The sequence below is a fragment of the Bos grunniens genome, chromosome 6, assembly GCF_055505025.1.
Source record: "Bos grunniens cultivar Pamir isolate PY7600 chromosome 6, Bosgru_T2T1.0, whole genome shotgun sequence".
Taxonomy (NCBI): Eukaryota; Metazoa; Chordata; class Mammalia; order Artiodactyla; family Bovidae; genus Bos; species Bos grunniens.
This window is the reverse complement of record NC_141170.1, coordinates 28507495-28525581: the sequence shown is the minus strand read 5'-3', so window position 1 is coordinate 28525581 and position 18087 is coordinate 28507495. Positions and strand designations below refer to the sequence as shown.

The following is an 18087-nucleotide window of genomic DNA, read 5'->3' as shown; positions in this document are numbered from 1 at the left end:
GACCCACTCAGGGCACTCGGGCTGTTGGCTGTGGTGCGTGCACTTCTCTACTTGCCACAGGTGGGCTCGGCAATTGCAGCACACAGGCTTAGTTGTGGCATGTGGGATTTAGTTCCCTGACCAGGGATTGAGCCCGGGCCCCTTCATTGGGAACATAGAGTCTTATCCACTAGACCACCAGGGAAGTCCCAGGGGTCTCTCATTTGGAACAAGAGAATGCTTGAGTGGGCTGTTAACACCTAAGGGAAGTTTTCTAAACATAGGAAAACTGTATTAAGATAGAGATGGGAGGATGCTTCATAATTCTGGTGCCTGGGGATGGTTCTAAACATATACTTTACATATGTTGACTGTTTACAGCTTGTACTTACTTTTAGTAACTACATGTCTTTAATAATATTTGTTTAATAAATAGCTACTGAGAATTCTCTCAGTATATGCAAGATACTGAGCAAGACTTTGAAAAGAAAACTGATACAAAGGACACGGCTTCTGTTCTAACTAGACTTTGTGATGTTAGACCCCAGTTGATGGTGAAGGGAGGAGGGACTTCATAGATGATGCCAAGTTTCTGGGCAGAAAATACCAAGGAAGGTGGTGCCATTATAAGAGTAGATAACATAGGCAGGATAGCAGGTTTGCAGTGGCATTTGCAGACATGAAGGAGGACACAATGAGTGAAGGAATTTGGGTTTTAGTTCATGTATCCTCTATTTATATTTATGTGTGGCACTTGGACAAGTAGATCTTGAGTAAAAGAATAAGAATAGAGTTAACAGAGTCTGTTTGGAAGTCATATGAGAAAATATCACTTCTAAAGGTATAGGAGCCATTCATATGTTCCAAGGGAAATGGTATGGAATGGAAAATCATAGAACCTTGGGAAATAGGTGACAAGGAGAGGATAGAAATGGCAAAGGAATTTGGAAGAAAAAAGGAGCTCAGTCTTGTGGGAGTCAAGAGAGCAGAATTATGGAAGCAGGCATGGGGTGACTAACAGTGCAGTGATTGAAGAAAGAATGAGTGACTCCATCACAAACAAGATTCATCATTATTAAGGGAAAATTGTGCTAAAATCAGCAATAAAATAAAATAATAAAAATTGCTAAGTTGATTTTTTAACAGTGCTGCTGCTGCTAAGTCACTTCAGTCGTGTCCGACTCTGTGCGACCCCATAGATGGCAGCCCACCAGGCTCCCCCATCCCTGGGATTCTCCAGGCAAGAACACTGGAGTGGGTTGCCATTTCCTTCTCCAATGCAAGAAAGTGAAAGTGAAATTGCTCAGTCGTGCCCGACTCTTAGCGACCCCATGGACTGCAGCTCAACAGGCTCCTCTGTCCATGGGATTTTCCAGGCAAGAGTACTGGAGTGCCATTGCCTTAGAATAGGTTTTATATTGTCATCCAGCTTACCATTAATAAGAATTCTATTTGTCTTGGTAACTCAAGCACTGATCATTCAAATCGTGAATTATGAGTGGCAATGTGTTCTAGCAAGAGTTTGGCATTGTGTTTGGTCATAGCATTCAACGTTTCCATAACATTTTTCTGTTGAGTTTATTACTTTGTTGGTAAATTCTTAAAATTATTTTTTGGTGTTTTGACCTTGTGTCGGGCATTTTTGTTTACTTAAACATTTGCATAGAATAAAATTTATTTAAACAGTTACATAGAGTAAAATTCACTTTTTTTGGTATTTAGTTCCATGAATTTAGACAAATGTACAGTCATGCAACAACCACTAATATCAAAATTCCCCAGGGCTGATCCGTATATATAGTATTATGAAAGTGTTAGTGGCTCAGTTGTATCCGACTCTTTGTGACCCCAGTGGACTGTGGCCGGCCAGGCTCCTCTGTCCATGGAATTCTCCAGACAAGAATACTGGATTGGGTTGCCATTGCCTTCTCCAGGGGATCTTCCCAACCCTGGGATCAAACCTGGGTCCCCTGCATTGCAGATAGATTCTGATTCATTGGTTTAGTTCAGTTCAGTCGCTCAGTCGTGTCCGACTCTCTGCGACCCCATGAACTGCAGCACACCTGGCCTCCCTGTCCATCACCAACTCCCAGAGTTCACCCAAACCCATGTCCATTGAATCAATGATGCCATCAACCATCTCATCCTCTGTCGTCCCCTTCTCCTTCTGCCCTCAATCTTTCCCAGTATCAGGGTCTTTTCAAATGAGCCAGCTCTTTGCATCAGGTAGCCAAAATATTAGAGTTTAAGCTTCAAAATCAATCTTTCCAATGAACACCCAGGACTGATCTCCTTTAGAATGGACTGGTTGGATCTCCTTGCAGTACAAGGGTATCTCAAGAGTCTTCTCTAACACCACAGTTCAAAAGCATCAAGTCTTCAGCGCTCAGCCTTCTTTATAGTCCAACTCTCACATCCATACATGACCACTGGAAAAACCATAGCCTTGACTAGACGGACCTTTGTTGGCAAAGTAATGTCTCTGCTTTTTAATATGCTGTCTAGGTTGGTCATAACTTTCCTTCCAGGGAGTAAGCGTCTTTTGATTTCATGGCTACAGTCACCATCTGCAGTGATTTTGGAGCACAGAAAAATAAAGTCAGCCACTGATTCTACTGTTTCCCCATCTATTTCCCATGAAGTGATGGGACCAGATGCCATGAACTTAGTTTTCTGAATGTTGAGCTTTAAGCCAACTTTTTCACTCTCTTCTTTGACTTTCATCAAGAACCTCTTTAGTTCCTCTTCACTTTCTGCCATAAGGGTGGTATCATCTGCATATCTGAGGTTATTAATATTTCTCCTGGAAATCTTTATTCCAGCTTGTGCTTCCTCCAGCCCAGCGTTTCTCATGATGTACTCTGCATAGAAGTTAAATAAGCAGGGTGACAATATACAACCTTGACATACTCCTTTTCCTATTTGGAACCAGTCTGTTGTTCCATGTCCAGTTCTAACTGTTGCTTCCTGACCTGCATATAGGTTTCTCAAGAGGCAGGTCAGGTGGTCTGGTATTCCCACTTCTTGAAGAATTTTCCACAGTTTATTATGATCCACACAGTCAAAGGCTTTGACGTAGTCAATAAAACAGAAATAGATATTTTTCTGGAACTCTCCTGCTTTTTTGATGATCCAGTGGATGTTGGCAATTTGACCTCTGGTTCCTCTGCCTTTTCTAAAAACAGCTTGAACATCTGGAAGTTCACAGTTCATGTATTGCTGAAGCCTGGCTTGGAGAATTTTAAGCATTACTTTACTAGCGTGTGAGATGAATGGAATTGTGTGTTAGTTTGAGCATTCTTTGGCATTGCCTTTCTTTGGGATTGGAATGAAAACTGACCTTTTCCAGTCCTGTGGCCACTGCTGAGGTTTCTAAATTTGCTGGCATATTGAGTGCAGCACTTTCACAGCATCATCTTCCAGGATTTGAAGTAGCTCCACTGGAATTCCATCACCTCCACTAGCTTTGTTCATAGTGATGCTTCCTAAGGCCCACTTGACTTCACATTCCAGGATGTCTGGCCTTAGGTGAGTGATCACACCATCGTGATCATCTGGGTCATGAAGATCTTTTTTGTACAGTTCTTCTGTGTATTCTTGCCACCTCTTTTAATATCTTCTGCTTCCGTTAGTTCCCTACCATTTCTTTCCTTTATCGAGCCCATCTTTGCATGAAATGTTCCCTTGGTGTCTAATTTTCTTGAAGAGATCTCTAGTCTGTCCCATTTTGTTGTTTTCCTCTATTTCTTTGCATTGATCACTGAGGAAGGCTTTCTTATCTCTCCTTGTTATTCTTTGAAACTCTGCATTCAAATGGGTATATCTTTCCTTTTCTCCTTTGCTTTTCACTTCCCTTCTTTGCACAGCTATTTGTAAGGCCTCTTCAGGCAGCCATTTTGCTTTTTTGCATTTCTTTTTCTTGGGGATGGTCTTGATTCCTGTCTCCTCTACAATGACACAAACCTCCATCCATAGTTCATCAGGCATTCTGTCTATCAGATCTAGTCCATTAAATCTATTTCTCACTTCCACTGTATAGTCATAAGGGATTTGATTTAGGTCATACCTGAATGGTCTAGTGGTTTTCTCCACTTTATTCAATTTAAGTCTGAATTTGTCAATAAGGAGTTCATGATCCGAGCCACAGTCAGCTCCCAGTCTTGTTTTTGCTGACTGTATAGAGCTTCTCCATCTTTGGCTGCAAAGAATATAATCAATCTCATTTCGGTGTCGACCATCTGATGATGTCATGTGTAGAGTCTTGTCTTGTGTTGTTGGAAGAGGGTGTTTGCTATGACCAGTGCATTCACTTGGCAGAACTCTATTAGCCTTTGCCCTGCCTCATTCTGTACTCCAAGGCCAAATTTGCCTGTTACTCCAGGTCTTTCTTGACTTCCTACTTCTGCATTCCAGTCCCCTATAATGAAAAGGACATCTTTTTTGGATATTAGTCTAGAAGGTCTTGAGCCATCAGGGAAGCCCCTATATAGTATTATGGATACTGTTTAAAGTCCTTTTTTAGATTACTTATCATGAAGTGAGTTGGATTTTCTTGAATCTGATGTTTGCAAGATACTTCTGCTAGGGTTTGGGGAGGATATTCTGGGCAGCCTTCAGATTTTTTTCTTCACCACCTTCACAGAGTCAAACCATTTCCTTCTCAAACGGCTCCTCCGAGTCTTTGTGTTACCATTCACTGTGAACTATGTGAGGTGCAAGAGGGCTTCTTCTGCCTTTATTCCTACATGCAATAGGAGAGAGAGATTTTGCAATTTGCTATGACCTCCTTCACCTTCAGGAAGTATATTTTTGTAATCATTTTTCAGAGATCCATCACTACTGGCCATTTTGTTATTGTTTGAACTTCTTTCTGCCTTTCTCCCTGTGTGATATCTACTAACTCTGCGCACCTGGGTACTGTTACGTATTTTTGGAGTCTGTGAAAAATATGTCTTCTACTTTTGCTAAAAAGAAGGATTGTACAGTTTTTGTTGTTGTCATTAACTGGGTAATTTTGCATGTTATCTGGGAGGAGCAGATAGAAGATCCTGTTTAACACATCCATGTTCTTACTGGAAGTCCTTCCTTTAACTGCTCTCATCACTGCCTTTCTCTCCTTCCCTTTCCTTGGCTCACACATTAAGCTCTGGTATCCCTCATACTGCCAACTCGTCTTATTCCTACATCACTTTATTAAAGCATGGAGTACTTCCTGTTATATCCTAGACCATGTCATCATTTCCTGAACATATAATTTCAAAGTTGATCCACTTTTTCCTGCTATCCTTTTGACTTGAAATGCCCTTTTATTCTTTCCCTGATTAGTATACTCTTGTTCATACTTCATGAGCTAAAAATGTGTTTGACTCCTTTAGGAAGCCTTCTTTGACATCTCCTCAGCTGTTGTTGTTTCTGACTCTTTGTGACTTCGTGGACTGCTGCACACCAGGCTTCCCTGTCCTTTAGTCTCTCCAGGAGTTTGCTCAAATTCATGTACACTGAGTCAGTGATGCTATCTAATCATCTCATCCTCTGCTACCTCCTTCTCCTTTTTCCTTCAGTCTTTCCCAGCATCAGGGTCTTTTCCAATGAGTCAGCTCTTTGTATCAGGTGGCCAAAGTACAGGAGCTTCAGCTTCAGCATCAATCCTTCCAATGAGTATTCAGGGTTGATTTCCCTTACGATTGACTACTTTGATCTCCTTACTCTCCAAAGGACTCTCAAGAGTCTTCTCCAGGACCACAATTTGAAAGCCTCCATTCTTCAGCCTTCTTTATGGTCCAACTCTCAAATCCATACGTGACTACTGGAAAAACCGTAGCTTTGACCATATGGATCTTTGTAGGCAAGATGATGTCTCTGCTTTTTAATACACTGTCTAGGTTGGTCATAGCTTTCCTTCCAAGGAGCAAGCATCTTTTAATTTCATGTCTTCAGTCACCATCTACAGTGATTTTGAAGCCCAAGAAAATAAAACCTGCCATTGCTTCCACTTTTTCCCCTTTCATTTGCCATGAAGTGAGGCAAATCACTCTCTCACCTGTGTTTCCACAGCACACTGTCCCATTTTCACTGCACTTACTTTGTTGCTTTCAATATTTATATATCTTATTATCAAGCCAGTGAGTGTGCCCTGCTCTATGTATTGGCCTGTCAATATAAAACTTTCAAATCCTTGGTTTCTTGGACTCTACTTGGAAATCTCCTATAATGAACAGCACATTCTTTCATTTGGTCTCATTTGACTTTCTACTGGTCAACTGAAGGGTGCAATATTTTGAGTCACTAGATTTCCATATCTAGCTTTTGCTTGCAAAGTGTTTTGATAATTTCAAAGCAATTTTACTATTCTTAGGATGTTACTGGAACTCCTCTAGAATTGAAGCCTCATAAAAAAAAAAAAAACTCAGTAATTACTAATAGAAGTTATTCTGCATTCCAGGTGATGCAACTGTGACAATAGCTCACAGATATACCCCCAAAGAGCAACTGAAGATCCATACTCTGTTGGCAGATGTTATCATAGTTGCTGCAGGTAAGTCTTCAGTGCCTGTTATTTGTTGAAATGTCACATCAGCAGACTAATTCCTTCCCTGGTTGCTGACATGTCTATAAGAATAGCTTCTTGGAAGAATTAGGTATATGTACAACTAACTTCCATTCTGTCTTTTGGTAATCATGATATTGGTCCATTATGCCTGTGTTAGCATTTGTTACTTCATTATGGGAAACCAAAACAGTCTTTGGAATAACAGATTAAGCACAAGAATGAACGTGTACTTTGACAATTACTTTGAAGGTGTAATTGGTTCCAAACATGAATAAGTTAAGAGGAGACTGGTAGGAAATGCTGTTGAAAAGGTAGTCAGGGCTACCTCATGTAGGATCTTGTAAACCCTCCACGGACTTTCATATAAGCCAAGGATGGCTGTGAGCAAAAGATCAATATGGTTTGGCTTATGTTTTTAAAATATTACTTATATTGTGTCAAGGAGAATTGATTCTAGAACAGTAAGAGTAGAAACAGAGAGAGTAGTTATGCACTTCTATTTAATGAATCTCAATTTTCCCTTCATTTGTTTTATATTCAAACGTACAAAGTAATTCTACCCTTCACTTCTAGCTTTACTCTTGCCATGTAGTATTTCTGCATTACAGACAACTGTGACTCTTCTTGTTTTATCCAAGGCTTGAATGGGGGCATTTTTCACTTTGTTTATCAATTAGATGTTACTGATAATTTCAAGACTTTACAGTTAAATTGTTGAATATTTACAAACTACAAAGGGAGGGTAAAAGTTCCAGAAGAAATTGAGTTTGATGAAGAGAATGATAATAGTTTAAATTAGTTTCAATCAAGTTTAACTCACTTTTTAAATAATATAGACCCTTCTCTGGAACTCAGAATATATATGTGATGATTCCAGGTGGAGTAATTTGCCTCTTTGTAGAGTAAAAATAGAAATATTACATTTTCATGAAGTCACCAGTAAACTGGTAAAGCTAATCACATTTCCTGTTTTTCTGAAAAATTATATTCAAGAGATATCAAATGCAAATTTTTGAACTGAGTTGACACAACTAAGACATCAGATGTTTAGAGAGGCAATAAAAGTTTGTATACCATAGGTCAACATTAAGTAAAATGCTGTGCAGCAGCTGATATATTAGCAGAGACAAATACCGACTCCTTTTTAGAAATACTAGGGTTCACACACCACTTTCAGGATTTGGTGAGCAGAGAGAAATTAGAGCGATCTTCCCGGTTTATCTCTAACTTTAGACAGAATGAAATTACGTTATCTTTAAAAGGTGCTGTTGGCTCCAGTATTCAGTTCAGTTAAGTTCAGTGGCTCAGTCGTGTCCCACTCTTCGCGACCCCATGAATCTCAGCACGCCAGGCCTCCCTGTCCATCACCAACTCCCGGAGTTCACCCAGACCCACGTCCATCAAGTCAGTGATGCCATCCAGCCATATCATCCTCTGTTGTCCCCTTCTCTTCCTGTCCCCAATCCCTCCCAGCATCAGAGTCTTTTCCAATGAGTCAACTCTTCACCTGAGGTGGCCAAAGTACTGGAGTTTCAGCTTCAGCATCATTCCTTCCAAAGAAATCCCAGGGCTGATCTCCTTCAGAATGGACTGGTTGGATCTCCTTGCAGTCCAAGGGACTCTCATGAGTCTTCTCCAACACCACAGTTCAAAAGCATCAATTCTTTGGCGCTCAGCCTTCTTCACAGTCCAACTCTCACATCCATACATGACCACAGGAAAAACCATAGCCTTGACTAGACAGACCTTTGTTGGCAAAGTAATGTCTCTGCTTTTGAATATGCTGTCTAGGTTGGTCATAACTTTCCTTCCAAGGAGTAAGCATCTTTTAATTTCATGGCTGCAGTCACCATCTGCAGTGATTTTGGAGCCCAAAAAAATAAAGTCTGACACTGTTTCCACTGTTTCCCCATCTATTTCCCATGAAGTGATGGGACCAGATGCCATGATCTTCATTTTCTGAATGTTGAACTTTAAGCCAACTTTTTCACTCTCCTCTTTCACTTTCATCAAGAGGCTTTTGAGTTCCTCTTCACTTTCTGCCATAAGGGTGGTGTCATCTGCATATCTGAGGTTATGGATATTTCTCCCGGCAATCTTGATTCCAGCTTGTGTTTCTTCCAGTCCAGCATTTCTCATGATGTACTCTGCATATAAGTTAAATAAGCAGGGTGATAATATACAGCCTTGATGTACCCCTTTTCCTATTTGAAACCAGTCTGTTGTTCCATGTCCAGTTCTAACTGTTGCTTCCTGACCTGCATAGAGGTTTCTGCATAGCAGGTCAGGTGGTCTGGTATTCCCATCTCTTTCAGAATTTTCCACAGTTTATTGTGATCCACACAGTCAAAAGCTTTGGCATAGTCAATAAAGCAGAAATACATGTTTTCCTGGAACTCTCTTGCTTTTTTCATGACCCAGCGGATGTTGGCAATTTGATCTCTGGTTCCTCTGCCTTTTCTAAAACCAGCTTGAACATCAGGAAGTTCACTGTTCATGTATTGCTGAAGCCTGGCTTGGAGAATTTTGAGCATTACTTTACTCGCGTGTGAGATGAGTGCAATTGTGCGATAGTTTGAGCATTCTTTGGCATTGCCTTTCTTTGGGATTGGAATGAAAACTGACCTTTTCCAGTCCTGTGGCCACTGCTGAGTTTTCCAAATTTGCTGGCATGTTGAGTGCAGCACTTTCACAGCATCATCTTTCAGAATTTGAAATAGCTCAACTGGAATTCCATCACCTCCACTAGCTTTGTTCGTAGTGATGCTTTCTAAGGCCCACTTGACTTCACATTCCAGGATGTCTGGCTCTAGGTCAGTGATCACATCATGGTAATTATCTGGGCTCCAGTATTACCAACTTGTAAAGACTGTTTCACCATTGAACTCATTTCCCATTTACCAATTATGACATTAAATGCATATTTTATTGTAGTGGAGTAACATCCCTCAGTGTTCATTCAGTTCATGTTTTTTTAAATTTTGATAAAAAAATGACAAATGTGTGATCAAAATCCTCTTTTCAGAACCACTGACATTCTTTGTGACTAAATCAAAGCTTATGTCACAAGTATACGTTCTTGAGTTCCTGCTATGGACTCACCGTATGCTCCTTTGTAAAGGCTTAAATCAGAACTTTGTAAAAGGCAAAGGAACAAGAGATAAAATTACCAACATCCATTAGATCATAGAAAAAGCAAGAGAGTTCCAGAAAACATCTACTTCTACTTCTTCATTTACTATGCTAAAGCCTTTGACTGTGTGAATCACAACAAACTGTGGAAAATTCTGAAAGAGATGGGAATACCAGACCACCTTGCCTATCTCCCAAGAAACCTGTATTCAGGTGGAGAAACAACAGATAGAACCAGACATGGAACAACTGACTGGTTCCAAACTGGGAAAGGAGTACATCAAGGCTGTATGTTGTCACCCTGCTTGTTTAACTTCTGTGCAGAGTACATCATGTGAAGTGCTGAGCTGGATGAAGCACAAGCTGGAATCAAGATTGCCGGGAGATATATCAATAACCTCAGATATGTGATGACACCACCCTTACGGCAGGGTGAACTAAAAAGCCTTTTGATAAAGGAGAAAGAGGAGAGTGAAAAAGTTGGCTTAAAACTCAACATTCAGAAAACTAAGATCATGGCATCCCATCCCATCAGTTAATGGCAAATAGATGGGAAAACAACGGAAACAGTGAGAGAATTTATTTCGGGGGGATACAAAATCACTGCAGGTAGTGTCTGCAGCTATGACATTAAAAGATGCTTGCTTCTTGAAAGAAAAGCTATGACAAACCTAGACAGCATATTAAAAAGCAGAGACATTACTTTGCCAACAAAAGTCCATCTAGTCAAAACTGTGTTTTTTCCAGTAGTCATGTATGGATGTGAGAGTTGGACTATAAGTAAGGCTGAGCACCTAAGAATTGATGCTTTCAAACTATGGTGTTGGAGAAGACTCTAGAGAGTCCCTTGGACTGCAAGGAGATCAAACCAGTCAATCCTAAAGGAAATCAATCCTGAATGTTCATTGGAAGGAATGATGCTGAAGCTGAAGCTACAGTACTTTGGCCACCTGATGGGAAGAGCTGACTCATTTGAAAAGACCCTGATGCTGAGAAAGATTGAGGGCAGGAGGAGAAGGGGACGACAGAGGACAAGATGGTTGGATGGCATCACCGACTCAATGGACATGAGTTTGAGCAAGCTCCAGGAGATGGTGGAGGACAGGGAATCCTGGCATGCTGCGGTCTATGGGGTCGCAGAGTCAGATATGACTGAGTGAACAAAAACAACAAATCAGAACTGAATACAGGGGTTAAAAATAAGACAGAAAAAGACAAAGGAAAATAAGAGAAGGGAAAGGAGGAGCCAAGCCTATATAAAATGAACAAGTGAAAGTGTTAGTCCATCGGTCATGTCCGACTCTTTTGAACTGCTTGAACAGTAGCCTGTCGGGCTCCTCTGTCCATGGAATTCTCCAGGCAAGAATACTGGAGTGGGTAGCCATTCCTTTCTCCAGAGGATCTTCCCCACCCAGGGATCTAACCCAGGTCTCTTGCATTGTAGGCTGATTCTTCACCCTCTGAACCACCAAGCCAGAAGGTACTCAGACCCCTAGCGGTAGAGCCTCTGTGGAGACTCTAGAAGCTGCAGCCATCCTGCTCAGGATAGCCTTTTACCAACAGAGGGCGCCAGTCAGGTGTGCAGCTACTGCAAACAGCCAGCTGGACACACTCCATCCTTATTCTGAGGGGGAAGACATTTTGAATGAAAGCAGTGCAATCTGGTCTTGCTCCTGCCTTATATTCTAGTCCTAATGCCTCCAACTATTAATAGATACTAAAGTATTCTGAAAGCTGGAAGACTGCCCTATACAAAGTCCTCCCATCATCCCCAAGAAATAAATATTTGGATAATGGGAAATTTCTGGGAAGAAAATTGAGAATTATAAGAAATAACTATAGATTGCTACATTTTCACTTCCTTAATAAACACCTGGAGATTTAAGGGTAAAATATGTAGATATTAGTAAATGACGGTAAAGTATAAATTAATGTAAAAAAGAAATTCCATATAACCAGACGATAAGAAAGAAATATTTCTAAAATGACCGCATCATCATGTGTGGGGAACACACAAATACAATTAGCAGTGGGTATTAAAGAAGGAGATAGTGATCTAATAGCAGAGTTGCTGAAACAGGGAGGGCTGGATTGTTATCATAAGGAAGATGTCAGCATATGTGGAAGCAGTTGCATCTAAAGGTTGGGAACAGTAGAAGGAGGAACAGGGCGTAATGTATCAGAAAGTTTAATAATGTTTGAGAAATGACAGTACAGAATGTAGTGATGAAATCTCAGAATGGGCTTGAACAAGAAAAAGGGAAAAAAGGAAATCATTTTGTGAATATCCTGGGGCATGAATAAAATTAGCTTATATTAACCTCACCCCTCCAGTTTCTCAAATTCCCATAGGTTTAACTATGCATCCCTTACCTTTTAAATATCTACTTTCAAAAATCAAGAATTGGACTAATTTAGAAGCTCAGACTTGAAAATCAGATCGTCAGACTGCTTCCCAAGTAGCACTCGTGGTAAAGAACCTGCCTGCCAATGCAGGAGACATAATGAGGCAAAGGTTCGATCCCTGGGTCGGGAAGATTCCCTGGAAAAGGGAATGGCTACCCACTCCAGTATTCTTGCCTGGAGAATTCCATGGACAGAGGAGCCTTGTGGGCTACAATCCATGAGGTCGCAAAGAGTCAGGACATGAATGAGTGACTAACACACAGAAACTCAAATATGAAAATCACATTGTCAAACTGCATTTAGAAATAAGAAGTTCAAGTCTCTATAGCTACCGCTGAGTTCACAGGAAGCATGAGTCTGTTTCTAGGGTATTTTCCTGTACCATGCTTATAGCACTCAACACCTGTGTATGGTTGTCTGTCACCTTCACTAGACTAGAGCAGGGACAAGGCTGGGTTTTGTTGTTGTTGGCTCTTTTTCTAGCCAAGTGCTTAGAACAGTATCTGACCCATAGTGGTACTCAGTAAATGTGTACTATAATTGTGTAATCTTGAGATTACAATTGGAGCAAGGATTTCTTCAAATTGATATAAACTTAGCTGATAAATATGTAAGAATACTTTTATAAGGATGAAATTGTTAGTCTAAGATATTGGTTGATTTGCTTAGAGATAACATTATTTTTATGACTACTAAACTTCCTACTTTGTCATTGTAAATTGATAAAGCCATAAAAGTGAAAGATGTGTTTATAAAAAATCAGTTCATGTCACTAGGTAGATGAATGGATTTATTTTAAAGATTCAGTTCAGTTCAGTCACTCAGTCGTGTCCGACTCTTTGCGACCCCATGAATCGCAGCATGCCAGGCCTTCCTGTCCATCACCAACTCCCGGAGTTCACTCAGACCCAGGTCCATTGAGTCAGTGATGCCATCTAACCATCTCATCCTCTGTTGTCCCCTTCTCCTTCTGCCCCCCAATCCCTCCCAACATCAGAGTCTTTTCCAATGAGTCAACTCCTCGCATGAGGTGGCCAAAGTACTGGAGTTTCAGCTTTAGCATCATTCCTTCCAAAGAAATCCCAGGGCTGATCTCCTTCAGAATGGACTGGTTGGATCTCCTTGCAGTCCAAGGGACTCTCAAGAGTCTTCTCCAACACCACAGTTCAAAAGCATCAATTCTTCGGCACTCAGCTTTCTCCACAGTCCAACTCTCACATCCATACATGACCACTGGACAAACCATAGCCTTGACTAGATGGACCCTTGTTGGCAAAGTAATGTCTCTGCTTTTCAATATGCTATCTAGGTTGGGCATAAAATTATTAAGATCAAAACTTAGAGCAGGATGAAGAAAATAAGGAGACTATGATAGACATCTAAAATATAGTAAGAAAGGAGAAAGATAAGGGGGAGGGATAAATTAGAAGGTTGGGATTAACATGGCTCAGTGGGTAAAGAAATTGCCTGCAATGCAGGAGACAAAGGAGATGCAGGTTTGAATTCCTGGATCAGGAAGATCCTCTGGAGGAGCAAATGGCAACCCACTCCAGTGTTCTTGCCTTGAGAATCCCATGGACAGAGGAGCCTGGCAGGCTGTAGTCCACGGGGTCACAAAGAGTTAGACACAACTGAGTTACTAAGCACACACACTCTGTGTAAAATAGATAATCAACCAGGACTTACTGTAAAGCACAAGGAACTCTACTCAATACTCTGTAATAACCTATATGGAAAAAGAATCTGAAAAGAATAGATATATGTATATGCATAAATGAGTCACCTTGCTGTACACCTGAAACTAACACAGCATTGTAAATCAACTATACTCCAATATAAAACGAATTTTAAAAATAAAAATATAAAGAAGTAGTTTAGGGGAAGGCTAAATTGGCTTTGTGTAAGATAATGATAAAATAGGGGAAAGTAGCCAGATTAAGGACCCAGTTTTAAGAATATGGACAAAGCCTTTGGCTCACCTGCATCTCATGCTTACAGGAAGCTGGGGGAAGTCTTTAGTTTGTAAAAGTCGTAGGAATCTTGATTATCCAGACAAGATAGGCAATGTTTTCCCCAGACATTGTCCGAAGGACCCTCCACCCATCTGAGTAAAGTCTGTGGAATTAGCTTCATTCAGAAGATGAGCTGCTGAGTCAATGCCACGAGCATATTAACTTCTGGCTGCAGAGTGTCATAGCCGGTGAAAGCTGGTGTTTTGTCCACTAAGCTCTCTCCGCCAGCATGATGTATGAACCTTCACAGTCATAACTGAAGCGTCTATATTGCAACACTTTTAATGATGGACACTGTAATATAAAGCAGGATAAATGAGCAATTCAGTAATTTGGAATATTCATACTTACTTGTCATAAAATGCAAGCTGACCAACTAACTTCTTTCTACTGCTTCTCCCATCATATTATCAAGTTTTAGACACACTCCCATTACACAACATCCTAGGCTCAGAGCTTTCCCTCTGGTAGGTTTCCTCCTCCTTGAAGCCAGGTTAGTAAATTTCACGATGGCAGGAAGTTCCAAGGGGTGGGGCATGGAAATACTCTACTGGACCATCTGAAGTTCATGCAACTCGGGAGAGGAGTTTGCTCACTCTCAGTCCTGGGTGCTTCCTGAATGAATGCTCACCCATTTCACGGTCTCACTGAAGCTACTGTTCTTCTTGTATCCTATTTCTGATTATCTTGTCCCCTTTGGCCTCTGTTTCTGCATTTAGAATTCCTTTCTGCTTTCCTAAATTTGTCATTTATCTCAATTTTTTTTCAATTATTTTCAATGCTATAGAGTAGTGTAAAAAGCACAGGCCTTGGGAATTTCCTGGTGGTCCAGTGGTTAGAACTCCACAGTCTCATTGCCAAGGCCTGGGTTCAGTCCCTGGTTGGAGTTATTACTTTGTTATGTTTTTATGGCATGTCTTTAAACATTTTATATCATTAAATATTTAAAATGTGCTTTTTAAATATAGCAAAAGAACAATGTTGCAAGCATCAATCAGGTTTGTCATATCTAAATATTGTTGTGTTTTCAATTTCTACATGCTGTACGTTTCTGCAACTTGCTTTGTTCTGGTTAACATCATGCTTTGGAGATTTGCCCATATAAATACATGCAGTGCTAGTTAAATAATACTCAGTTGACTGAGCATCCGTTTTCTGTTGATGGATATGTATGTTATTTCCATTTTACTGCAATTGTAAAAAGTGCTGTAGTGCTGTACAGAAATAAATCTGTACATATTTCCTCAGGCTCATTCTTTCTTTCAACAGATATTAATTTTGCCCTCCATCAGGTGCTGGAAAACAAAGATACATAAATTATAGATTCAGCTTTTGGGAAATTCAGAGCCTAGCAGAGGAGAAAGATGTACAAATTAGTATAATACAGCTTGCTGATACAGTATTAGAAGTATTTGTGGATAGATATGTTTATGTCTGGTTATCTATTAAAGAGAGACACAGAAAGACAGATAGTAGAGAGATAGAGAGACAAAGACCAAGAGGCACAGAGACACACAGACAAAGATGGAGAAAAACAGAGAAAGAGAGACAGACAGACAGACAGAGACAGAGGATGTGTCACTGAGGAGGAGTGACAGCTATGTTTCACTGACCCTGAAGGCGAAATGACTGAGTGGGGGTCCCATCCCACAGAGTGAACAGTAATTCCCTTGGAAGAATCAAAGGGAAGGGGCCTTCTGGAAGCTTAAAGCTGTAAAATACTGTGTGTGTGTGCATGTGTGTGTGCTTGATTTCTCAGTCATGGCTGGTTCTTTGTGACCCCATGGATTGTAGCCCACTTGGCTCCTCTGACCGTTGAACCTTGCTAGCAAGAATTCTTGAATGGGGTGCTATTTTCTACTCCAGTAAAACACTGTGCATATATCAGAAAATGTTCAGTTCAGTCCAGTCACTCAGTCATGTCCAGCTCTTTGCGACCCCATGGACTGTAGCACACCAGGCTTCCCTGTCCATCACAACTCCCGTAACCTCCCGTAACTTACTCAAACCCATGTTCATCAAGTCGATGATGCCATCCGACAATCTCATCCTGTCGTCCCCTTCTCCTCCTGCCTTCAATCTTTTCCAGCATCAGGGTCTTTTCAAATGAGTCAGTTCTTCGCATCAGGTGACCAAAGTATTGGAGTTTCAGCTTCAGCATCAATGATTCCAATGAATATTCAGGACTGATTTCTTGAATGTTAAAATGTTAACTCTTTCAAAATGATGCTTCTCTGTGAGTGGTGAAAGATGAAACAGCATTCTGAAAGAGCCAGACAGCAAAATAAATGAAGAGATTTGGATTTTATCCTGTCAGTTATGGATTAAACTTTATTTATTTTTGTAACACACCACTTCACTTTTAATGTAAGAAACTTACAAAAACATGCTTACGTTTTCCCCTTCCATCTTGTGCGCTACTGTTGTACATTTTCCTTGTGTATAGTAGTAAACCCCATGATACGTTGCTGTTACATTTGCTAAATAGTCAATTATATTTAAAATAAATTTTAACAAGAAAACTATTTCATAACTATGCATGTATTTCTCATCTCTCATATCATTTTCTCTTAACCTGAAGGATTCCCTTTATTGTTTCTTTTTAGCTCATCTCTCATATCATTTTCTCTTAACCTGAAGGACTCCCTTTATTGTTTCTTTTTGGCTTTTGTTTTCTGTTGTAGTGCGGGTGATTAACCCCGTTGTCATAGTTTCAGGTGCTCAGCAAAGTGATTCAGTTACACATATACATGTATGTAGTCGGGTTCTTTTTCCATATAGGTTATTACAGAGTCCTGAGTAGAGTTCCTTGTGCTATACAGCAAGTCCTGGTTGATTATCTACTTTACATATAGTGTGTGTCCATAATCACTCAGTTGTGTCTGACTCTTTGTGACCCCGTGGACTGCAGCCTGCCAGGCTCCTCTGTCCATGAGATTCTCGAGACAAGAATACTGGAGTGGGTTGCCATTTCCTCCTGCAGAGGATCTTCCCCACCAAGCGATCAAACCTGTGTCTCCTGCACTCTTTCCCCATTTAGATTGTTAAATAATATTGAAGAGTCCCCTGTGCTATACGGTAGGTCCTCGTGGATTATCCATTTTAAATATAGTAGTGTGTGCATGTCAATTCCAAACTCCCTGATTCAGATGGAGAAAGACAAATATTTCATGATATCACTTAAATGCAGATTCCAAAAAAAAAAAAAGATACAAATGCACTTATTTACAAAACAGACTCACACACTTAAAGAACAAACTTATCGTTACCAGGGGTGAAGGGTTGGGGAAAGGGTAAACTTTAAATAGGTGTAAACATTGGAATAACATGATGATATTTAAATTTTTGAAGGGTTACCCTGGTAGCCCATGGGCAGGGATGTGGTTGGGAGTAGCATTGATGTGGTTCTAAACTAATATAATAGTTGAAAATCAGACAGAGAAAGAAAAAGTAGACTAATCTTTCTGGCTTTGGATCCTGGGCATATGGTGTTACTGTTAACAAGGGAGAGCATGCAGAAAGGAAGTAAGATTTGTGTGGAGAAATGAGAGGATGAGAGGTGATGATGAATCTCATTTGAACTTGTTGAGTTCGAAACACTCACAGTATATTGAGGTGGAGAAATCCAGTAGAGGCCTGATATATGTGGATTTGGGGTTAGGAAGAGAACTCTAATCTGGACTGACAAGTTTGGAAGTCATTAGTGTCAATGGTACTAGACATGAGTTTGTTTAGACAAGACAAGTATTTATATAATCAATTCCATTCTCTTCCTCTTTTATTATTTTGTTACACTTCAAAATTCACAATGTGATGTTTAAGAGTTTTTAAATAAAGACATTCCATATCATCCCATGTTAGCCTGATGTATTTAAATTTTACATATTAATAATATTAAGGCATATTTTATGCTTTACACAAGTGTTATCAAACAACTTTTTTATAGCAAAGTTGTGTAGATTGCATAGTTATGTCACACTCGTATAGTAGAGACAAAATTATACTCTA

At 40.2% G+C, this 18087-nt stretch overlaps 1 protein-coding gene across 12 annotated transcripts in view; it reads left to right on the top strand.

Moving 5' to 3' along the window:
- The window catches only part of MTHFD2L (methylenetetrahydrofolate dehydrogenase (NADP+ dependent) 2 like), a 152471-nt gene that overhangs the window by 60917 nt on the left and 73467 nt on the right, over positions 1-18087 (top strand). For all 12 annotated transcript variants that reach the window (XM_086405402.1, XM_086405394.1, XM_086405398.1 and 9 more), the window contains one exon: positions 6422-6514. In XM_086405402.1, the coding sequence (XP_086261528.1) occupies positions 6422-6514 (93 nt within the window). The remainder of the gene's footprint in view (positions 1-6421; positions 6515-18087) is intronic.